General features: G+C 48.2%; 1 protein-coding gene across 3 annotated transcripts in view; it reads right to left on the bottom strand.

The window, feature by feature from the left end:
• The window catches only part of LOC135541317 (inositol hexakisphosphate kinase 1-like), a 97,497-nt gene that overhangs the window by 22,650 nt on the left and 49,693 nt on the right, over positions 1 to 25,154 (bottom strand). For all 3 annotated transcript variants that reach the window (XM_064967474.1, XM_064967476.1, XM_064967475.1), the window contains exons 3-4: positions 13,860 to 14,064; positions 10,270 to 10,451 (exon numbers count right to left, since the gene is read on the bottom strand). In XM_064967474.1, the coding sequence (XP_064823546.1) occupies positions 10,270 to 10,451; positions 13,860 to 14,064 (387 nt within the window). The remainder of the gene's footprint in view (positions 1 to 10,269; positions 10,452 to 13,859; positions 14,065 to 25,154) is intronic.

Raw genomic sequence — 25,154 nt, 5'->3', positions numbered from 1 at the left:
CTCATCCTGTCTGGTTCAGGTGAGTATCCTGACCTTTTCCCCTCATCCTGTCTGGTTCAGGTGAGTATCCTGACCTTTTCCCCTCATCCTGTCTGGTTCAGGTGAGTATCCCCTTTTCCCTCATCCTGTCTGGTTCAGGTGAGTATCCTGACCTTTTCCCCTCATCCTGTCTGGTTCAGGTGAGTATCCTGACCCTCCCTCCTGTCTGGTTCAGGTGAGTATCCTGACCTTTTCCCCTCATCCTGTCTGGTTCAGGTGAGTATCCTGACCTTTTCCCCTCATCCTGTCTAGTTCAGGTGAGTATCCTGATCTTTTCCCTCATCCTGTCTGGTTCAGGTGAGTATCCTGATCTTTTCTCCTCATCCTGTCTGGTTCAGGTGAGTATCCTGATCTTTTCTCCCGTCTAGTTCAGGTGAGTATCCTGGTCTTTTCCCCTCATCCTGTCTGGTTCAGGTGAGTATCCTGACCTTTTCCCCTCATCCTGTCTGGTTCAGGTGAGTATCCTGACCTTTTCCCTCATCCTGTCTGGTTCAGGTGAGTATCCTGATCTTTTCTCCTCATCCTGTCTGGTTCAGGTGAGTATCCTGATCTTTTCCCTCATCCTGTCTGGTTCAGGTGAGTATCCTGACCTTTTCCTCATCCTGTCTGGTTCAGGTGAGTATCCTGACCTTTTCCCTCATCCTGTCTGGTTCAGGTGAGTATCCTGACCTTTTCCTCCTCATCCTGTCTGGTTCAGGTGAGTATCCTGACTTCATCTGGTTCAGGTGAGTATCCTGACCTCCTCATCCTGTCTGGTTCAGGTGAGTATCCTGTCTGGTTCAGGTTTGACTTTTTCCCTCATCCTGTCTGGTTCAGGTGAGTATCCTCTTTTTCCTCATCCTGTCTGGTTCAGGTGAGTATCCTGACCTTTTCCCCTCATCCTGTCTGGTTCAGGTGAGTATCCTGACCTTTTCCCCTCATCCTGTCTGGTTCAGGTGAGTATCCTGACCTTTTCCCCTCATCCTGTCTGGTTCAGGTGAGTATCCTGACCTTTTCCCCTCATCCTGTCTGGTTCAGGTGAGTATCCTGACCTTTTCTCCTCATCCTGTCTGGTTCAGGTGAGTATCCTGACCTTTTCCCCTCATCCTGTCTGGTTCAGGTGAGTATCTGGTTCAGGTGAGATCCTTTTCCCTCATCCTGTCTGGTTCAGGTGAGTATCCTGACCTTTTCTCCTCATTCTGGTTCAGGTGAGTATCCTGACCTTTCTCCATCCTGTCTGGTTCAGGTGAGTATCCTGACCTTTTCCCCTCATCCTGTCTGGTTCAGGTGAGTATCCTGACCTTTTCCCCTCATCCTGTCTGGTTCAGGTGAGTATCCTGACCTTTTCTCCTCATCCTGTCTGGTTCAGGTGAGTATCCTGATCTTTTTTCCTGTCCTCATCCTGTCTGGTTCAGGTGAGTATCCTGACCTTTTCCCCTCATCCTGTCTGGTTCAGGTGAGTATCCTGATCTTTTCTCCTCATCCTGTCTGGTTCAGGTGAGTATCCTGACCTTTTCCCCTCATCCTGTCTGGTTCAGGTGAGTATCTTTTTTTCCTCCTCATCCTGTCTGGTTCAGGTGAGTATCCTGATCTTTTCCCTCATCCTGTCTGGTTCAGGTGAGTATCCTGACCTTTTCCCCTCATCCTGTCTGGTTCAGGTGAGTATCCTGATCTTTTCTCCTCATCCTGTCTGGTTCAGGTGAGTATCCTGACCTTTTCTCCTCATCCTGTCTGGTTCAGGTGAGTATCCTGACCTTTTTTCCTCATCCTGTCTGGTTCAGGTGAGTAGATCTTTTCTCCTATCCTGTCTGGTTCAGGTGAGTATCCTGATCTTTTCTCCTCATCCTGTCTGGTTCAGGTGAGTATCCTGACCTTTTCCCCTCATCCTGTCTGGTTCAGGTGTATCCTGACCTTTTCCCCTCATCCTGTCTGGTTCAGGTGAGTATCCTGACCTTTTCCCCTCATCCTGTCTGGTTCAGGTGAGTATCCTGACCTTTTCTCCTCATCCTGTCTGGTTCAGGTGAGTATCCTGACCTTTTCCCTCATCCTGTCTGGTTCAGGTGAGTATCCTGACCTTTTCCCCTCATCCTGTCTGGTTCAGGTGAGTATCCTGACCTTTTCTCCTCATCCTGTCTGGTTCAGGTGAGTATCCTGACCTTTTCTCCTCATCCTGTCTGGTTCAGGTGAGTATCCTGACCTTTTCCCCTCATCCTGTCTGGTTCAGGTGAGTATCCTGACCTTTTCCCTCATCCTGTCTGGTTCAGGTGAGTATCCTGACCTTTTCCCTCATCCTGTCTGGTTCAGGTGAGTATCCTGTCTGGTTCAGGTGAGTATCCTGACCTTTTCCCCTCATCCTGTCTGGTTCAGGTGAGTATCACCTTTTCCCTCATCCTGTCTGGTTCAGGTGAGTATCCTGACCTTTTCTCCTCATCCTGTCTGGTTCAGGTGAGTATCCTGACCCCCTCATCCTGTCTGGTTCAGGTGAGTATCCTGACCTTTTCCCTCATCCTGTCTGGTTCAGGTGAGTATCCTGACCTTTTCCCTCATCCTGTCTGGTTCAGGTGAGTATCCTGACCTTTTCCCCTCATCCTGTCTGGTTCAGGTGAGTATTTCTTTTCTCCTCATCCTGTCTGGTTCAGGTGAGTATCCTGACCTTTTCTCCTCATCCTGTCTGGTTCAGGTGAGTATCCTGACCTTTTCCCTCATCCTGTCTGGTTCAGGTGAGTATCCTGACCTTTTCTCCTCATCCTGTCTGGTTCAGGTGAGTATCCTGACCTTTTCTCCTCATCCTGTCTGGTTCTTTTCCCCTCATCCTGTCTGGTTCAGGTGAGTATCCTGACCTTTTCCCTCATCCTGTCTGGTTCAGGTGAGTATCCTGACCTTTTCCCCTCATCCTGTCTGGTTCAGGTGAGTATCCTGACCTTTTCCCTCATCCTGTCTGGTTCAGGTGAGTATCCTGACCTTTTCCCCTCATCCTGTCTGGTTCAGGTGAGTATCCTGACCTTTTCCCCTCATCCTGTCTGGTTCAGGTGAGTATCCTGACCTTTTCCCCTCATCCTGTCTGGTTCAGGTGAGTATCCTGACCTTTTCCCCTCATCCTGTCTGGTTCAGGTGAGTATCCTGACCTTTTTCATCCTGTCCCTCATCCTGTCTGGTTCAGGTGAGTATCCTGACCTTTTCCCCTCATCCTGTCTGGTTCAGGTGAGTATCCTGACCTTTTCTCCTCATCCTGTCTGGTTCAGGTGAGTATCCTGATCCTGTCTGGTTCAGGTGAGTATCCTGACCTTTTCCCTCATCCTGTCTGGTTCAGGTGAGTATCCTGACCTTTTTCTCCCTGGTTCATCCTGTCTGGTTCAGGTGAGTATCCTGACCTTTTCTCCTCATCCTGTCTGGTTCAGGTGAGTATCCTGACCTTTTCCCCTCATCCTGTCTGGTTCAGGTGAGTATCCTGACCTTTTCTCCTCATCCTGTCTGGTTCAGGTGAGTATCCTGACCTTTTCCCCTCATCCTGTCTGGTTCAGGTGAGTATCCTGACCTTTTCCCCTATCCTGACCTTTTCCCCTCATCCTGTCTGGTTCAGGTGAGTATCCTGACCTTTTTTCCTGTCTGGTTCAGGTGAGTATCCTGACCTTTTCCCCTCATCCTGTCTGGTTCAGGTGAGTATCCTGGTCTTTTCCCCTCATCCTGTCTGGTTCAGGTGAGTATCCTGACCTTTTTTCCTGTCCTCATCCTGTCTGGTTCAGGTGAGTATCCTGACCTTTTCCCTCATCCTGTCTGGTTCAGGTGAGTATCCTGACCTTTTCCCCTCATCCTGTCTGGTTCAGGTGAGTATCCTGACCTTTTCCCCTCATCCTGTCTGGTTCAGGTGAGTATCCATCCTGTCTGGTTCAGGTGAGTATCCTGACCTTTTCTCCTCATCCTGTCTGGTTCAGGTGAGTATCCTGATCTTTTCCCCTCATCCTGTCTGGTTCAGGTGAGTATCCTGACCTTTTCCCCTCATCCTGTCTGGTTCAGGTGAGTATCCTGACCTTTTCCTCATCCTGTCTGGTTCAGGTGAGTATCCTGACCTTTTCCCCTCATCCTGTCTGGTTCAGGTTATCCCCTTTTCATCCTGTCTGGTTCAGGTGAGTATCCTGACCTTTTCTCCTCATCCTGTCTGGTTCAGGTGAGTATCCTGACCTTTTCTCCTCATCCTGTCTGGTTCAGGTGAGTATCCTGACCTTTTCCCTCATCCTGTCTGGTTCAGGTGAGTATCCTGACCTTTTCCCCTCATCCTGTCTGGTTCAGGTGAGTATCCTGACCTTTTCCCCTCATCCTGTCTGGTTCAGGTGAGTATCCTGACCTTTTCTCCTCATCCTGTCTGGTTCAGGTGAGTATCCTGTCTTTTCTCCTCTACCTGTCTGGTTCAGGTGAGTATCCTGACCTTTTCCCCTCATCCTGTCTGGTTCAGGTGAGTATCCTGATCTTTTCCTCATCCTGTCTGGTTCAGGTGAGTATCCTCATCCTGTCTGGTTCAGGTGAGTATCCTGACCTTTTCCCCTCATCCTGTCTGGTTCAGGTGAGTATCCTGTCTGGTTCAGGTGAGTATCCTGACCTTTTCCCCTCATCCTGTCTGGTTCAGGTGAGTATCCTGATCTTTTCCCTCATCCTGTCTGGTTCAGGTGAGTATCCTGACTTTTTTCATCCTGTCTGGTTCATCCTGACCTTTTCCCCTCATCTGGTTCAGGTGAGTATCCTGACCTTTTCTCCTCATCCTGTCTGGTTCAGGTGAGTTTTCCCCTCATCCTGTCTGGTTCAGGTGAGTATCCTGACCTTTTCCCCTCATCCTGTCTGGTTCAGGTGAGTATCCTGACCTTTTCCCCTCATCCTGTCTGGTTCAGGTGAGTATCCTGACCTTTTCCCCTCATCCTGTCTGGTTCAGGTGAGTATCCTGACCTTTTCCCCTCATCCTGTCTGGTTCAGGTGAGTATCCTGACCTTTTCCCTCATCCTGTCTGGTTCAGGTGAGTATCCTGACCTTTTCCCCTCATCCTGTCTGGTTCAGGTGAGTATCCTGACCTTTTCCCCTCATCCTGTCTGGTTCAGGTGAGTATCCTGACCTTTTCTCCTCATCCTGTCTGGTTCAGGTGAGTATCCTGACCTTTTCCCTCATCCCTGTCTGGTTCAGGTGAGTATCCTGACCTTTTCCCCTCATCCTGTCTGGTTCAGGTGTAGACCTTTTCCCCTCATCCTGTCTGGTTCAGGTGAGTATCCTTTTCTCCTCATCCTGTCTGGTTCAGGTGAGTATCCTGACCTTTTCCCCTCATCCTGTCTGGTTCAGGTGAGTATCCTGGACCTTTTCCCCTCATCCTGTCTGGTTCAGGTGAGTATCCTGACCTTTTCCCCTCATCCTGTCTGGTTCAGGTGAGTATCCCTTTTCCCCTCATCCTGTCTGGTTCAGGTGAGTATCCTGACCTTTTCCCCTCATCCTGTCTGGTTCAGGTGAGTATCCTGATCTTTTCCCCTCATCCTGTCTGGTTCAGGTGAGTATCCTGACCTTTTCCCCTCATCCTGTCTGGTTCAGGTGAGTATCCTGACCTTTTCCCCTCATCCCTGGTTCATCCTGTCTGGTTCAGGTGAGTATCCTGATCTTTTCCCCTCATCCTGTCTGGTTCAGGTGAGTATCCTGACCTTTTCCCCTCATCCTGTCTGGTTCAGGTGAGTATCCTGACCTTTTCCCCTCATCCTGTCTGGTTCAGGTGAGTATCCTGATCTTTTCTCCTCATCCTGTCTGGTTCAGGTGAGTATCCTGACCTTTTCCCCTCATCCTGTCTGGTTCAGGTGTAGACCTTTTCCCCTCATCCTGTCTGGTTCAGGTGAGTATCCTCTTTTCCCCTCATCCTGTCTGGTTCAGGTGAGTATCCTGACCTTTTCCCCTCATCCTGTCTGGTTCAGGTGAGTATCCACCTTTTCCCCTCATCCTGTCTGGTTCAGGTGAGTATCCTGACCTTTTCCCCTCATCCTGTCTGGTTCAGGTGAGTATCCTGGTCTTTTTTCATCCTGTCTGGTTCAGGTGAGTATCCATCCTGTCTGGTTCAGGTGAGTATCCTGACCTTTTCCCCTCATCCTGTCTGGTTCAGGTGAGTATCCTGACCTTTTCCCCTCATCCTGTCTGGTTCAGGTGAGTATCCTGACCTTTTCTCCTCATCCTGTCTGGTTCAGGTGAGTATCCTGATCTTTTCCCCTCATCCTGTCTGGTTCAGGTGAGTATCCTGACCTTTTCCCCTCATCCTGTCTGGTTCAGGTGAGTATCCTGACCTTTTCCCCTCATCCTGTCTGGTTCAGGTGAGTATCCTGACCTTTTCCCCTCATCCTGTCTGGTTCAGGTGAGTATCCTGACCTTTTCCTCATCCTGTCTGGTTCAGGTGAGTATCCTGACCTTTTCCCCTCATCCTGTCTGGTTCAGGTGAGTATCCTGACCTTTTCCCCTCATCCTGTCTGGTTCAGGTGAGTATCCTGACCTTTTCTCCTCATCCTGTCTGGTTCAGGTGAGTATCCTGACCTTTTCCCCTCATCCTGTCTGGTTCAGGTGAGTATCCTGACCTTTTCCCTCATCCTGTCTGGTTCAGGTGAGTATCCTGACCTTTTCCCCTCATCCTGTCTGGTTCAGGTGAGTATCCTGACCTTTTCTCCTCATCCTGTCTGGTTCAGGTGATCCTGTCATCCTGTCTGGTTCAGGTGAGTATCCTGACCTTTTCCCCTCATCCTGTCCAGGTGAGTATCCCTTTTCCCCTCATCCTGTCTGGTTCAGGTGAGTATCCTGACCTTTTCCCCTCATCCTGTCTGGTTCAGGTGAGTATTCCCCTCATCCTGTCTGGTTCAGGTGAGTATCCTGATCTTTTCCCCTCATCCTGTCTGGTTCAGGTGAGTATCCTGACCTTTTCCCCTCATCCTGTCTGGTTCAGGTGAGTATCCTGACCTTTTCCCCTCATCCTGTCTGGTTCAGGTGAGTATCCTGACCTTTTCCCCTCATCCTGTCTGGTTCAGGAGTATCCAGGTGACCTTTTCCCTCATCCTGTCTGGTTCAGGTGAGTATCCTGACCTTTTCCCCTCATCCTGTCTGGTTCAGGTGAGTATCCTCCTTTTCCCTCATCCTGTCTGGTTCAGGTGAGTATTTCTTTTTCCCTCATCCTGTCTGGTTCAGGTGAGTATCCTGACCTTTTCCCTCATCCTGTCTGGTTCAGGTGAGTATCCTGACCTTTTCTCCTCATCCTGTCTGGTTCAGGTGAGTATCCTGACCTTTTCCCCTCATCCTGTCTGGTTCAGGTGAGTATCCTGACCTTTTCCCCTCATCCTGTCTGGTTCAGGTGAGTATCCCTTTTCTCCTCATCCTGTCTGGTTCAGGTGTAGACCTTTTCTCCTCATCCTGTCTGGTTCAGGTGACCTTTTCCCCTCATCCTGTCTGGTTCAGGTGAGTATCCTGACCTTTTCCCTCATCATGGTCTTTTCTCCTCATCCTGTCCTGACCTTTTCCCCTCATCCTGTCTGGTTCAGGTGAGTATCCTGACCTTTTCCCCTCATCCTGTCTGGTTCAGGTGAGTATCCTGACCTTTTCCCTCATCCTGTCTGGTTCAGGTGAGTATCCTGACCTTTTCCCCTCATCCTGTCTGGTTCAGGTGAGTATCCTGACCTTTTCCCCTCATCCTGTCTGGTTCAGGTGAGTCATCCTGACCTTTTCCCCTCATCCTGTCTGGTTCAGGTGAGTATCCTGATCTTTTCCCCTCATCCTGTCTGGTTCAGGTGAGTATCCTGACCTTTTCCCCTCATCCTGTCTGGTTCAGGTGAGTATCCTGACCTTTTCCCTCATCCTGTCTGGTTCAGGTGAGTATCCTGACCTTTTCCCCTCATCCTGTCTGGTTCAGGTGAGTATCCTGATCCTGTCTGGTTCAGGTGAGTATCCTGACCCCTCATCCTGTCTGGTTCAGGTGAGTATCCTGACCTTTTCCCCTCATCCTGTCTGGTTCAGGTGAGTATCCTGACCTTTTCTCCTCATCCTGTCTGGTTCAGGTGAGTATCCTGACCTTTTCCCCTCATCCTGTCTGGTTCAGGTGAGACCTTTTCTCCTCATCCTGACCTTTTCCCCTCATCCTGTCTGGTTCAGGTGAGTATCATCATCCTGTCTGGTTCAGGTGAGTATCCTGACCTTTTCCCTCATCCTGTCTGGTTCAGGTGAGTATCCTGACCTCATCCTGTCTGGTTCCTCTTTTCCCTCATCCTGTCTGGTTCAGGTGAGTATCCTGACCTTTTCTCCTCATCCTGTCTGGTTCAGGTGAGTATCCTGACCTTTTCCCCTCATCCTGTCTGGTTCAGGTGAGTATCCTGACCTTTTCCCCTCATCCTGTCTAGTTCAGGTGAGTATCCTGACCTTTTTCTCCTCATCCTGTCTGGTTCAGGTGAGTATCCTGACCTTTTTCCTGTCCTCATCCTGTCTGGTTCAGGTGAGTATCCTGACCTTTTCCCCTCATCCTGTCTGGTTCAGGTGAGTATCCTGACCTTTTCTCCTCATCCTGTCTGGTTCAGGTGAGTATCCTGACCTTTTCTCCCGTCTGGTTCAGGTGAGTATCCTGACCTTTTCCCCTCATCCTGTCTGGTTCAGGTGAGTATCCTGACCTTTTCCCCTCATCCTGTCTGGTTCAGGTGAGTATCCTGACCTTTTCCCCTCATCCTGTCTGGTTCAGGTGAGTATCCTGACCTTTTCTCCTCATCCTGTCTGGTTCAGGTGAGTATCCTGACCTTTTCCCCTCATCCTGTCTGGTTCAGGTGAGTATCCTGACCTTTTCCCCTCATCCTGTCTGGTTCAGGTGAGTATCCTGACCTTTTCTCCTCATCCTGTCTGGTTCAGGTGAGTATCCTGACCTTTTCCCCTCATCCTGTCTGGTTCAGGTGGTATCCTGACCTTTTCTCCTCATCCTGTCTGGTTCAGGTGAGTATCCTGACCTTTTCCCCTCATCCTGTCTGGTTCAGGTGAGTATCCTGACCTTTTCCCCTCATCCTGTCTGGTTCAGGTGAGTATCCTGACCTTTTCCCCTCATCCTGTCTGGTTCAGGTGAGTATCCTGACCTTTTCCCCTCATCCTGTCTGGTTCAGGTGAGTATCCTGACCTTTTCCCCTCATCCTGTCTGGTTCAGGTGAGTATCCTGACCTTTCCCCCTCATCCTGTCTGGTTCAGGTGAGTATCCTGACCTTTCTCCTCATCCTGTCTGGTTCAGGTGAGTATCCTGACCTTTTCCCCTCATCCTGTCATCCTGTCTGGTTCAGGTGAGTATCCTGACCTTTTCCCCTCATCCTGTCTGGTTCAGGTGAGTATCCTGATCTTTCCCCCTCCTCCTGTCTGGTTCAGGTATGTATCCTGACCTTTCCCCCTCATCCTGTCTGGTTCAGGTGAGTATCCTGATCTTTCCCCCTCCTCCTGTCTGGTTCAGGTATGTATCCTGACCTTTTCTCCTCATCCTGTCTGGTTCAGGTGAGTATCCTGATCTTTTCCCCTCATCCTGTCTAGTTCAGGTGAGTATCCAGACCTTTTCCCCTCCTCCTGTCTGGTTCAGGTAAGTGTGAATAGAGAAATAAATTAACTAATCAATGAGGGAAATGATCCGTTTCAGTTCCAGGTACCTAATCAAGGAAAGTTGAACTTAACCCAGTTAGCACTTACCCTCCTGTTTATCGACCATCTAACCCCGTCTATCTATCTGGTTAGGTAACAACATGGAAACAGGAGACTGATGGATCATCATTGATTGGTTGAGGCAGTCCCAGACACCTCAACATGAGGACCGTAATGATCAATAAGGAAAACATCACCTCGTTATCCGGAGCATTGAGCATCCTGTTCCCCTGAATAAGTAGAAATATCTTCCTGGTACGTGCTTCTGCTGAGCTTCCAAACGGCTGTCTGATTTGTGTTACTATACCAACTAAAGAACCCAGCAGCTATAACAAGGCATTGATAGATCAATAGATGGCTAAATGGGTTTTGATGCCGAGTGGCGCAGCGGTCTAAGGCACTGCATCTCAGTGCTAGAGGCGCCGCTACAGTCCCTGGTTCGAATCCAGGCTGTATCACAACCGGCCGTGATTGGGAGTCCCGTAGGGCGGCGCACAATTGGCCCAGTATCGTCCGGGTTTGGCCCGGGGGGGGGGGGGGTAGGCCGTCCTCCATTGTAAAATAAGAATGTGTTCTTAACGGACTTGTCTCGTTAAATAAAAGGGATACTGTAGAGCTTCCTGTCCTTGGACTCCGATCTCATGCGGCTGAGCTGCTGCCTGTGACAGCGGAGGCTCCAGGGGTTGTGGCTGATCTTCTCTGAGCCCAGGCCGCTGTTGTTATCCAGCATCTGGAAGGGAATATCACTGTAGATCTGGAGCTCTAGACGAGGACTCTTCAGCTCCTGGAGACTGGAGGGAGAGGAGACAGGGACAACAGGGTTAACACAAGAGAGACCGCTGGTTAAACTAAAGCATGTCCCCGTGTGGATCTGGAGCTCTAGACGAGGACTCTTCAGCTCCTGGAGACTGGAGGGAGAGGAGACAGGGACAACAGGGTTAACACAAGAGAGACCGCTGGTTAAACTAAAGCATGTCCGTGTGGATCTGGAGCTCTAGACGAGGACTCTTCAGCTCCTGGAGACTGGAGGGAGAGGAGACAGGGACAACAGGGTTAACACAAGTGAGACCGCTGGTTAGACTAAAGCATGTCCGTGTGGATCTGGAGCCGCAGGTAAACTAACAGGTAAACTACAGCACAACATGTCAGTGTGGATCTGGAGCCGAAGGTCAACTAACAGGTCAACTAACAGGTCAACTACAGCACAACATGTCAAGTGTGGATCAAGAGCTCCAGGGGCCTCATGTAGAAACAATACGCATCTACAAAAATAGGCCCCCAAAAGATGCATGTGCCAGTTTTCACTCAAAAGTTGTCATTTCTAAAAACTGAATAGATGTGAGAATGTGCTTGACTTCCTGGTAACTTTAAACCATGTGTCCGCTTGGTTTCTAGTGGTTGAAGCATTCCATTGCAAACAGGCAGATTAGATTAGTATTTTGTGCAGACGGGGGATATATGATGGCATGCCTAATCATAACAACGACAAAAACAACAGGTAAATATAATAACAAGATGTAATTAATTGCAAAAAAAAAAAAAAGTTTGAAATATGAATCTATTTCCTATTTAATTTCAGAATAAATTACTCATGGTTCATGCTGGTGAAGTAGCCTACAGGCAGACCTACAACATCCACATTTCATTGGACCCATTTTACAGTAGTAAATAGATCCCATATAGATCCCGTAAACTCAACGTGTAAATGTCGGACCCGTGTTTCATGAGCTGAAATAATAGATCCCAGAAATGTTCAACACTCAAAAAAAAAAGCTAATTTCTCTCAAATGTTCAGTAGGGAATGTGTTTACATCTCTGTTAGCGACCATTTTATCCTTTGCCAAGATAATCCATCCACCTGACAGGTGTGGCATATCAAGAAGCTGATTAAAACAGCATGATCATTACACAGGTGCACCTTGTGCTGGGGACTATAAAAGGGCACTAAAATGCCACAGATGTCTCAAGTTTTGAGAGCGTGAAATTGGCATGCTGACTGCAGGAATGTCCACCTCAGCTGTTGCCAGATAATTTAATATTAATTTCTCTCAGCAGGCCCGTCCTACACGGCGTCTCAGCAGGCTTGTCCTACTCGACGTCTCTGCAGGCCTACAGTAGGTCTTTCGTACATGTCTCTCCCTTCTGTGTGTAAGTCCTGAACAACACACGGGAACACAGGTTAACAACTAACGCAGGCCACCGAAACACAAACCCAGGGGCATCACAACATATTCAACTTAGTTATAGCCAACCTACATTATTTTAGTCTATCATATGAACAAATCAAGCAACTGGGTCCTACTCACTTCTCAGTGCTGTCGCTCTCGTGTGGTAGCCTCTCCTCTTTGATCTCAGAGGTAGACACACCATTCCCTATCCCCACTGCTCTACTCACTTCTCAGTGCTGTCGCTCTCGTGTGGTAGCCTCTCCTCTTTGATCTCAGAGGTAGACACACACCATTCCCTATCCCCACTGCTCTACTCACTTCTCAGTGCTGTCGCTCTCGTGTGGTAGCCTCTCCTCTTTGATCTCAGAGGTAGACACACACCATTCCCTATCCCCACTGCTCTACTCACTTCTCAGTGCTGTCGCTCTCGTGTGGTAGCCTCTCCTCTTTGATCTCAGAGGTAGACACACACCATTCCCTATCCCCACTGCTCTACTCACTTCTCAGTGCTGTCGCTCTCGTGTGGTAGCCTCTCCTCCTTGATCTCAGAGGTAGACACACCATTCCCTATCCCCACTGCTCTACTCACTTCTCAGTGCTGTCGCTCTCGTGTGGTAGCCTCTCCTCTTTGATCTCAGAGGTAGACACACACCATTCCCTATCCCCACTGCTCTACTCACTTCTCAGTGCTGTCGCTCTCGTGTGGTAGCCTCTCCTCTTTGATCTCAGAGGTAGACACACACCATTCCCTATCCCCACTGCTCTACTCACTTCTCAGTGCTGTCGCTCTCGTGTGGTAGCCTCTCCTCTTTGATCTCAGAGGTAGACACACCATTCCCTATCCCCACTGCTCTACTCACTTCTCAGTGCTGTCGCTCTCGTGTGGTAGCCTCTCCTCTTTGATCTCAGAGGTAGACACACACCATTCCCTATCCCCACTGCTCTACTCACTTCTCAGTGCTGTCGCTCTCGTGTGGTAGCCTCTCCTCTATGATCTCAGAGGTAGACACACCATTCCCTATCCCCACTGCTCTACTCACTTCTCAGTGCTGTCGCTCTCGTGTGGTAGCCTCTCCTCTGATCTCAGAGGTAGACACACACCATTCCCTATCCCCACTGCTCTACTCACTTCTCAGTGCTGTCGCTCTCGTGTGGTAGCCTCTCCTCTTTGATCTCAGAGGTAGACACACACCATTCCCTATCCCCACTGCTCTACTCACTTCTCAGTGCTGTCGCTCTCGTGTGGTAGCCTCTCCTCTTTGATCTCAGAGGTAGACACACACCATTCCCTATCCCCACTGCTCTACTCACTTCTCAGTGCTGTCGCTCTCGTGTGGTAGCCTCTCCTCTTTGATCTCAGAGGTAGACACACCATTCCCTATCCCCACTGCTCTACTCACTTCTCAGTGCTGTCGCTCTCGTGTGGTAGCCTCTCCTCTTTGATCTCAGAGGTAGACACACACCATTCCCTATCCCCACTGCTCTACTCACTTCTCAGTGCTGTCGCTCTCGTGTGGTAGCCTCTCCTCCTTGATCTCAGAGGTAGACACACACCATTCCCTATCCCCACTGCTCTACTCACTTCTCAGTGCTGTCGCTCTCGTGTGGTAGCCTCTCCTCTTTGATCTCAGAGGTAGACACACACCATTCCCTATCCCCACTGCTCTACTCACTTCTCAGTGCTGTCGCTCTCGTGTGGTAGCCTCTCCTCTTTGATCTCAGAGGTAGACACACCATTCCCTATCCCCACTGCTCTACTCACTTCTCAGTGCTGTCGCTCTCGTGTGGTAGCCTCTCCTCTGATCTCAGAGGTAGACACACACCATTCCCTATCCCCACTGCTCTACTCACTTCTCAGTGCTGTCGCTCTCGTGTGGTAGCCTCTCCTCTTTGATCTCAGAGGTAGACACACACCATTCCCTATCCCCACTGCTCTACTCACTTCTCAGTGCTGTCGCTCTCGTGTGGTAGCCTCTCCTCCTTGATCTCAGAGGTAGACACACCATTCCCTATCCCCACTGCTCTACTCACTTCTCAGTGCTGTCGCTCTCGTGTGGTAGCCTCTCCTCCTTGATCTCGGAGGTGGAGCGGAGGAGGCTGCGCCGGGAGTGTTTCCTCCGGGGTTGGTCCCTCTCCGGTAGGTCCTCGTGGTCCAGGATCTCGCTCTCCACATAGGGGTACGCCACCAAGTTGATGTATCCGTCAATATCCCCCTCAAAACATACCAACACCATGCCTAGAGGAGAGGGCAGAAGATGCACTTGGGTGGGTGATTTACACAATTACATTTGAAATATTTCTGGATACATTAACAATGTTTACATTTAAAACAAAACATTGAATAGGATTATAGAGTATGGAAAATCTTATGAAAATATAAAATGTGTACGGAATAAAAACAAGCCTGCGTTAAATATTTTGATGATAATAAGGGTCTCCCACGGGAGAAAGACAGATGAGACATAATGTGCTGTCAGAAACCTGAAGCTACAGGAAAATACCACCAGTGTGTAAGATAAGCAGGGAAAGGGAAACGATATGGGTTCAGGTTTATAGGAGATAGAGGTGAATGTCATCTCATCTGGCCAGGCAGTCTGTCACAACGTCAGGGTTAGGGAGAGGTTGAGAGGGAACAGGAGAGAGAGAAATAGGACTCATCTATCTCCTCTTTGATTCATTCTAGAGTGGTAGAGAATGTGTAGGTGAAAGATTACAGTAGAGAGACTGGCAGGGTGGGGCCAGAGTGGGTAAATGATGCTAGCCACTCAGAGAGACGGAGGCGGGCGAGGTAGGGAAAGGTAGGGTGGGGCCAGAGTGGGTAAATGATGCTAGCCACTCAGAGAGACGGAGGCGGGCGAGGTAGGGAAAGGTAGGGTGGGGCCAGAGTGGGTAAATGATGCTAGCCACTCAGAGAGACGGAGGCGGGCGAGGTAGGGTGGGGCCAGAGTGGGTAAATGATGCTAGCCACTCAGAGAGACGGAGGCGGGCGAGGTAGGGAAAGGTAGGGTGGGGCCAGAGTGGGTAAATGATGCTAGCCACTCAGAGAGACGGAGGCGGGCGAGGTAGGGAAAGGTAGGGTGGGGGCATTTCCTGAAACTTTCTGAAGAGACAATGAGAATGCCCTGTGTGTGTGTGCGGTACGAGCGTCGACCACTTTGTGTAGCCGTTAGCAATGATGCTAATGAAAACAGTCTTCTGGTTGATGGAAAGGCTTTCCCAAAAACCTTCTCTATTAAATGGTAACTACAATGTAGCCTTGTCAGTTTTACAAACTCTCCCAACACAGCTAGGGCAGGGAAGGATGGGGTGGAGTAGGGAAGGGTGGCGGACGGCAGGGCGGGGGACGGCAGGGCGGGGGACGGCAGGGCGGAGGACGGCAGGGCGGAGGACGGCAGGGCGGACGGCAGGGCGGGGGACGGCAGGGCGGGGGACGGCAGGGCGGCGGACGGCAGGGCGGCGGACGGCAGGGCGGGGGACGGCAGGGGAAGTATCAGGTTGATAGATGATGGATAATGGATAGATAGATGATGAATGATGGATGGATGGACGGTTAGACAGCAGCTAAGGTTTTAGACTCTCAAATCCGGCCTAGATGATGTCACCAGCCGACCAGGATTCAACACCGCATAGCAAATGGAGACAGGGCTGATGTCAGGGGAGGACCAGGTGTGCTTACGTGTGTAAGTGAGACAGCCAGAGAGCGTAAGAGGAGAAAACGTGATTATGTGAGCAACAGCAGTGTAACTGTACTCCTGAAACAGACAGCTAATTCTGTCAGGGATCAGTTTAATGACCATTAAATATTCAGCCTGTGTGTGTGTGTGTGTGTGTGTGTGTGTGTGTGTGTGTGTGTGTGTGTGTTCAGAGCTCTTACACACAGACTGGTTCAATCCCAGGTGAGCCCCTGGCATGAGCACATATTCAAAAATCTTCACCTTTTACAACATAACAAAGAAGAAGACATGGGCCGATGGGACCTGATCCCAGATCAGCACTACAACATAACAAACGAGAAGACATGGACCAAAGGGGACCTTATCCCAGATCAGCACTACAACATAACAAACGAGAAGACATGGACCAAAGGGGACCTTATCCCAGATCAGCACTACAACATAACAAACTAGAAGACATGGACCGAAGGGGACCTTATCCCAGATCAGCACTACAACATAACAAACGAGAAGACATGGACCAAAGGGACCTGATCCCAGATCAGCACTACAACATAACAAACGAGAAGACATGGACCAAAGGGGACCTTATCCCAGATCAGCACTACAACATGACAACATGACATGGACAGATGGGACCTGATCCCAGATCAGCACTACAACATAACAAACGAGAAGACATGGACCGAAGGGACCTGATCCCAGATCAGCACTACAACATAACAAACGAGAAGACATGGACCGATGGGACCTGATCCCAGATCAGCACTACAACATAACAAACGAGAAGACATGGACCGATGGGACCTTATCCCAGATCAGCACTACAACATAACAAACGAGAAGACATGGACCGAAGGGACCTTATCCCAGATCAGCACTACAACATAACAAACGAGAAGACATGGACCGAAGGGACCTGATCCCAGATCAGCACTACAACATAACAAACGAGAAGACATGGACCGATGGGACCTGATCCCAGATCAGCACTACAACATAACAAACGAGAAGACATGGACCGATGAGACCTTATCCCAGATCAGCACTACAACATAACAAACGAGAAGACATGGACCGATGGGACCTTATCCCAGATCAGCACTACAACATAACAAATGAGAAGACATGGACCGATGGGACCTGATCCCAGATCAGCACTACAACATAACAAACGAGAAGACATGGACCAAAGGGACCTTATCCCAGATCAGCACTACAACATAACAAACGAGAAGACATGGACCGATGGGACCTGATCCCAGATCAGCACTACAACATAACAAACGAGAAGACATGGACCGATGGGACCTTATCCCAGATCGGCACTACAACATAACAAACGAGAAGACATGGACCGATGGGACCTTATCCCAGATCAGCACTACAACATAACAAACGAGAAGACATGGACCGAAGGGACCTTATCCCAGATCAGCACTACAACATAACAAACGAGAAGACATGGACCAAAGGGACCTTATCCCAGATCAGCACTACAACATAACAAACGAGAAGACATGGACCGATGGGACCTGATCCCAGATCCTATTTAGAGACTTTTTATGAATATGGGCCCATCCTCTCTTTCATGCAACAGCAGCTAACTGAGCTCAGCAGCACTGAATAGGGCCATGTTGATCCAACTCAGGGGTTCCCATAGGGCCATGTTGATCCAACTCAGGGGTTCCCATAGGGCCATGTCGATCCAACTCAGGGGTTCCCATGTCGATCCAACTCAGGGGTTCCCATAGGGCCATGTCGATCCAACTCAGGGGTTCCCATGTCAATCCAACTCAGGGGTTCCCATGTCGATCCAACTCAGGGTTTCCCATGTCGATCCAACTCAGGGTTTCCCATGTCGATCCAACTCAGGGGTTCCCATAGGGCCATGTTGATCCAACTCAGGGGTTCCCATAGGGCCATGTCGATCCAACTCAGGGGTTCCCATGTCGATCCAACTCAGGGGTTCCCATGTCGATCCAACTCAGGGGTTCCCATGTCGATCCAACTCAGGGGTTCCCATGTTGATCCAACTCAGGGGTTCCCATAGGGCCATGTCGATCCAACTCAGGGTTTCCCATGTCGATCCAACTCAGGGGTTCCCATAGGGCCATGTCGATCCAACTCAGGGTTTCCCATGTCGATCCAACTCAGGGGTTCCCATAGGGCCATGTCGATCCAACTCAGGGTTTCCCATGTCGATCCAACTCAGGGGTTCCCATAGGGCCATGTCGATCCAACTCAGGGGTTCCCATGTTGATCCAACTCAGGGGTTCCCATGTCGATCCAACTCAGGGGTTCCCATAGGGCCATGTCGATCCAACTCAGGGGTTCCCATAGGGCCATGTCGATCCAACTCAGGGGTTCCCATGTCGATCCAACTCAGGGGTTCCCATGTCGATCCAACTCAGGGGTTCCCATAGGGCCATGTCGATCCAACTCAGGGGTTCCCATGTTGATCCAACTCAGGGGTTCCCATGTCGATCCAACTCAGGGGTTCCCATAGGGCCATGTCGATCCAACTCAGGGGTTCCCATGTTGATCCAACTCAGGGGTTCCCATGTCGATCCAACTCAGGGGTTCCCATGTCGATCCAACTCAGGGGTTCCCATGTCGATCCAACTCAGGGGTTCCCATGTCGATCCAACTCAGGGGTTCCCATAGGGCCATGTCGATCCAACTCAGGGGTTCCCATGTCGATCCAACTCAGGGGTTCCCATGTCGATCCAACTCAGGGGTTCCCATAGGGCCATGTCGATCCAACTCAGGGGTTCCCATAGGGCCATGTCGATCCAACTCAGGGGTTCCCATGTCGATCCAACTCAGGGGTTCCCATGTCGATCCAACTCAGGGGTTCCCATGTCGATCCAACTCAGGGGTTCCCATGTCGATCCAACTCAGGGGTTCCCATGTCGATCCAACTCAGGGGTTCCCATGTCGATCCAACTCAGGGGTTCCCATGTCGATCCAACTCAGGGGTTCCCATAGGGCCATGTCGATCCAACTCAGGGGTACTCATGCTTTTCCTTATTCCGCAATATATTAATTTTTCCCCCTCATAAATCTACACACAATACCCCATGACAAAGCAAGTGTTTGCAAATTCATTAAATATAAACAGAAGTATTCAGACCCTTTGCTGTGAGACTCGAAATTGAGCTCAGGTACATCCTGTTTCCATTGGTCATCCTTGAGATGTTTCAACAACTTGATTGAGTCCACCTGTGGTAAATTCAATTGATTGGACATGATTTGGAAAGGCACAAATAATTATATTTAATGTCACACAGTTGATAGCGCATGTCAGAGCAAAAGCCAAGCCATGAGGTCGAAGGAATTGTCCGTAGAGCTCCGAGAAGGGATTGTGTCGAGGCACAGATCTGGGGAAAGGTACCAAAAAAATGTCTGCAGCATTGAAGAACCCCAAGAACACAGTGGCCTCCATCATTCTTAAATGGAAGAAGTTTGGAACCACCAAGACTCTTCGTAGATCTGGCCGCCTGGCCAAACTGAGCAATCGGGGACAAGGGAGTTGGTCAGGGAGGTGACCAAGAACGCGATGGTCACTCTGACAGAGCACCACAGTTCCTCTGTGGAGATGGGAGAACTTTCCAGAAGGACAACCATCTCTGCAGCATTCAATCAAATCAGGCCTTTAGAGTGGCCAAATAGAAGCCACTCCTCAGTAAAAGGCACGTGACAGCCCGCTTGGAGTTTGCCACAAGGCACCAAGACTCTCAGACCATGAAAAAGAAGATTCATGGTCTGATGAAACCAAGATTGAATTCTTTGGCCTGAATGCCAAGCATCACATCTGGAGGAAACTCCTACAGGTGTGCCAAGCTTGTAGCATCATACCCAAGAAGACTCTAGGCTGTAATCACTGCAAAAGGTGCTTCAACAAAGTTCTGAGTAAAGGGTCTGAATATTTGTGTGATATTTCAGTTGATTTAAAATTTAAAAAATGTGCAAACATTTCTATAAACCTGGTTTTGCTTTGTCATTATGGGGTATCGTGAGTAGATTGAGGCTGGAACGTTTCCAAATACACTGCCGATAACGGCCAATGTTTACCTTTTTTTATTTGGGGCTTTGGCAGTCAATTGTAAAACATTCTAACAGTATTTCTGATTGTCTTCTCAACTCACCATCACATACTTTAAAATGTCGGGCTGTGACAGTCAATTGTAAAACATTCTAACAGTATTTCTGATTGTCTTCTCAACTCACCATCACATACTTTAAAATGTCGGGCTGTGACAGTCAATTGTAAAACATTCTAACAGTATTTCTGATTGTCTTCTCAACTCACCATCACATACTTTAAAATGTCGGAGTCTGACACATCTTATCTCACCTGCACTAATGAGATGGGTGTGTTTGACCCATGTCAGGGGGCGTGGTTGATAGCGCACACCTCATCTCTACTGTCAAATCCAACCTGGATGGATATTTGGCTTTAATGCAGACGAGAGCACTGAATCCAGCTTCACACAGATTTGAGCTGGAGAAGGGTACTAATGAGTTTTATGGGGCTTTCAAGACAACTAGGCAAGTCGGGGAAACACTAGGTCAAATCATGATGTCATTATTATTATTTATTTTTTACCTTTATTTAACTAGGCAAGTCAGTTAACCCACTGTTCCTAGGCCGTCATTGAAAATAAGAATTTGTTCTTAACCTCTTGAAACTCTGGGGGGGCTATTTCATTTTTGGATGAAAAACGTTCCCGTTTTAAACAAGATATTTTGTCACAAAAAGATGCTCGACTATGTATATAATTGATAGCTTTGGAAAGAAAACACTCTGAATTTTCCAGAACTGCAACAATATTGTCTGTGGGTGCCCTAGAACGGGAGCTACAGGCAGAACCAAGATGAAACGGCAACCAGGAAACCAGCAGGATTTTTGAGGCTCCGTTTATATGGCTGTGAATGCAAGAGGAATGAGCCTGCCCTTTCTGTCGTTTCCCCAAGGTGTCTGCAGCATTGTGACGTATTTGTAGGCATATCATTGGAAGATTGACCATAAGAGACTACATTTTCCAGGTGTCCGCCCGGTGTCCTCCGTCGAAATTGGTGGGTCTTTTTCAGCTGCTGGTATTTTTCCATGCGATTCTGAGGGGAAAGCAGGCTTCCACGAACTGCATATCAATGAAGAGATATGTGAAAAAACACCTTGAGGATTGATTCTAAACAACGTTTGCCATGTTTCGGTCGATATTATGGAGTTAATTCGGAAAAAGTTTGACGTTTTGGTGACTGAATTTTCGGTTTGTTTCGGTAGCCAAATGTGATGTACAAAACGGAGCGATTTCTCCTACACAAAGATTCTTTCAGGAAAAACGGAACATTTGCTATGTAACTGAGAGTCTCCTCATTGAAAACATCCGAAGTTCTTCAAAGGTAAATGATTTTATTTATTTGGTTATCTGGTTTTTGTGAAAATGTTGCGTGCTAAATGCTACTCAAAATGCTAAGCTAGCTTAGCATACTCTTACACAAATTAGTGATTTGCTATGGTTCAAAAGCATATTTTGAAAATCTGAGATGACAGTGTTGTTAAGAAAAGGCTAAGCTTGAGAGCAGGCGCATTATTTTCATTTTATTTGCGATTTTCAGAAATCGTTAACGTTGCGTTATGCTAATGAGCCTGAGGCTTTATTCATGATCCCGGATCCGGGATGGGGAGTATCAAGAGGTTAACTGCCTGTTCAGGGGCAGAATGACAGATTTGTACCGTGTCAGCTCGGGGATTTGAACTTGCAACCTTTCGATTACTAGTCCAACGCTCTAATCACTTGGCTACCCTGCCGCCTTCAATTCGGAACTCTAGAAAAAGTCCAGAGTTCCTGAGTTGGATGACCATTCAAAATGATTTCCCCCAGTCGGAAGTAGTCCGTTGTGATACAGCCTGGAATCGAACCAGGGTCTGTAGTGACGCCTCTAGCACTGAGATGCAGTGCTTTAGACCACTGCATTTAGCCTACGGTCCTATCCAGAGCCACTTACAGGAACAATTAGGGTTAAGTGCCTTGCTCAAGGGCACATACAGATTTTTCATTTATTCGGCTTGGGGATTCAAACCAAAAACCCATCGCTCTTAACTGCTAGGCTACCTACCAAACTCAATAGGACCACGTTGGCCTAACTCAATAGGACCACGTTGGCCTAACTCAATAGGACCACGTTGGCCTAACTCAATAGGACCACGTTGGCCTAACTCAATAGGACCACGTTGGCCTAACTCAATAGGACCACGTTGGCCTAACTCAATAGGACCACGTTGGCCTAACTCAATAGGACCACGTTGGCCTAACTCAATAGGACCACGTTGGCCTAACTCAATAGGACCACGTTGACAAGGTTTTCCATTTGCACCGGCAGTTACCTCATCAGCTGATTACTCATTTTCAGCCAGCTACTTTTCCACTTCATATTAACTAGGTTACTTTTAATTTAAAAGTTTAAAAGTCGCTAGACCGATTGCCCGGAGGAAGTTGAAAAAAACCAGACGAGATGAATATAGTTAAGTAAAAATAAAAATATATTTTAAAAAATATACAAAAACTATATCAAACAATTAGGCCAGTCCCATCAGAACTGGATCAATAGCCTCCAGATGGAATGTTTTACACACTGTCCTCCCAATCTCAGAGTATAATTATTGTAGACCTGCATTGACAAGCACAAGCAGTTTTTAAAATCTTTTTTTTTTTTAGATAATTTTAGAAATTCATTGCCAGTTAGTGAGTTATTTGTCCAGTTGTAGCTCATTTTTGGTCAGCAATGAAAATCCTGGGAAAGTGATGTGTGCATCACCTGTGTGTGCCTGTGGCCCATAGCCAGAGGAGAGAGACATTACACAGCAGGTACAGTGCCTTGCGAAAGTATTCGGCCCCCTTGAACTTTGCGACCTTTTGCCACATTTCAGGCTTCTAACATAAAGATATAAAACTGTATTTTTTTGCGAAGAATCGAGGTAGCGAACTAAGATATTTATCTATTTGTAAGGTAAAAAATATTCCATGTTCAGGGGAGACCTTGACCTTTTATAGGAGTAACTTTAGGACATGGCACATGACATTGACCATAATTCACACTGATAGTTAACTAGCGAGAACCAGCCAAACTACACAATTGGAATTGGCTATCTTGTGAGTCTGTTGTGTTTTCATTATTTTACAGTGCCTTGCGAAAGTATTCGGCCCCCTTGAACTTTGCGACCTTTTGCCACATTTCAGGCTTCAAACATAGATATAAAACTGTATTTGTTTGTGAAAAATTATTCAGCCCCTTTACTTTCAGTGCAGCAAACTCTCTCCAGAAGTTCAGTGAGGATCTCTGAATGATCCAATGTTGACCTAAATGACTAATGATGATAAATACAATCCACCTGTGTGTAATCAAGTCTCTGTATAAATGCACCTGCACTGTGATAGTCTCAGAGGTCCGTTAAAAGCGCAGAGAGCATCATGAAGAACAAGGAACACACCAGGCAGGTCCGAGATACTGTTGTGAAGAAGTTAAAAGCCGGATTTGGATACAAAAAGATTTCCCAAGCTTTAAACATCCCAAGGAGCACTGTGCAGGCGATATTGAAATGGAAGGAGTATCAGACCACTGCAAATCTACCAAGACCTGGCCGTCCCTCTAAACTTTCAGCTCAAACAAGGAGAAGACTGATCAGAGATGCAGCCAAGAGGCCCATGATCACTCTGGATGAACTGCAGAGATCTACAGCTGAGGTGGGAGACTCTGTCCATAGGACAACAATCGGTCGTATATTGCACAAATCTGGCCTTTATGGAAGAGTGGCAAGAAGAAAGCTATTTCTTAAAGATATCCATAAAAAGTGTCGTTTAAAGTTTGCCATAAGCCACCTGGGAGACACACCAAACATGTGGAAGAAGGTGCTCTGGTCAGATGAAACCAAAATTGAACTTTTTGGCAACAATGCAAAACGTTATGTTTGGCGTAAAAGCAACACAGCTCATCACCCTGAACACACCATACCCACTGTCAACCATGGTGGTGGCAGCATCATGGTTTGGGCCTGCTTTTCTTCAGCAGGGACAGGGAAGATGGTTAAAATTGATGGGAAGATGGATGGAGCCAAATACAGGACCATTCTGGAAGAAAACCTGATGGAGTCTGCAAAAGACCTGAGACTGGGACGGAGATTTGTCTTCCAACAAGACAATGATCCAAAACATAAAGAAAAATCTACAATGGAATGGTTCAAAAATAAACATATCCAGGTGTTAGAATGGCCAAGTCAAAGTGCAGACCTGAATCCAATCGAGAATCTGTGGAAAGAACTGAAAACTGCTGTTCACAAATGCTCTCCATCCAACCTCACTGAGCTCGAGCTGTTTTGCAAGGATGAATGGGAAAAAAATTCAGTCTCTCGATGTGCAAAACTGATAGAGACATACCCCAAGCGACTTACAGCTGTAATCGCAGCAAAAGGTGGCGCTACAAAGTATTACCTTAAGGGGGCTGAAAAATTTTGCACGCCCAATTTTTCCGTTTTTGATTTGTTAAAAAAGTTTGAAATATCCAATAAATGTCGTTCCACTTCATGATTGTGTCCCACTTGTTGTTGATTCTTCACAAAAAAATACAGTTTTATATCTTTATGTTTGAAGCCTGAAATGTGGCAAAAGGTCCCAAAGTTCAAGGGGGCCGAATACTTTCACAAGGCACTGTAAAATAATGAAAACACAACAGACTCACAAGATAGCCAATTCCAATTGTGTAGTTTGGCTGTTTCTCGCTAGTTAACTATCAGTGTGAATTATGGTCAATGTCATGTGCCATGTCCTAAAGTAACTCCTATAAAAGGTCAAGGTCTCCCCTGAACATGGAATATTTTTTACCTTACAAATAGATAAATATCTTAGTTCGCTACCTCGCCCATCTTAGCCATTTGATCCCTGGTTCATTGAATGGGGGAATTATTTTATAGAAGAAAAAAACGATTTGGTTGTAATTGCAATGTTGCAGGGTGGCCAACCATCCTCCAGGAGAGATACTGGGTGTGCAGGACAGCCAACCATCCTCCAGGAGAGTTACTGGGTGTGCAGGACGGCCAACCATCCTCCAGGAGAGTTACTGGGGGTGCAGAACGGCCATCCATCCTCCTGGAGAGTTACTGGGGGTGCAGAACGGCCAACCATCCTCCAGGAGAGTTACTGGGTGTGCAGGATGGCCAACCATCCTCCAGGAGAGATACTAGGTGTGCTGGACGGCCAACCATCCTCCAGGAGAGATACTGGGTGTGCAGGACGGCCAACCATCCTCCAGGAGAGTTACTGGGTGTGCAGGACGGCCAACCATCCTCCTGGAGAGTTACTGGGTGTGCAGGATGGCCAACCATCCTCCTGGAGAGTTACTGGGGGTGCAGAACGGCCATCCATCCTCCAGGAGAGTTACTGGGTGTGCAGGACGGCCAACCATCCTCCAGGAGAGATACTGGGTGTGCAGGACGGCCAACCATCCTCCAGGAGAGATACTGGGTGTGCAGGACGGCCAACCATCCTCCAGGAGAGTTACTGGGTGTGCAGGACGGCCAACCATCCTCCTGGAGAGTTACTGGGTGTGCAGGACGGCCAACCATCCTCCTGGAGAGTTACTGGGGGTGCCA

This window comes from Oncorhynchus masou, chromosome 6 (genome assembly GCF_036934945.1).
Source record: "Oncorhynchus masou masou isolate Uvic2021 chromosome 6, UVic_Omas_1.1, whole genome shotgun sequence".
Lineage (NCBI taxonomy): Eukaryota > Metazoa > Chordata > Actinopteri > Salmoniformes > Salmonidae > Oncorhynchus > Oncorhynchus masou.
This window is presented reverse-complemented; position numbering and strand designations above follow the sequence as displayed.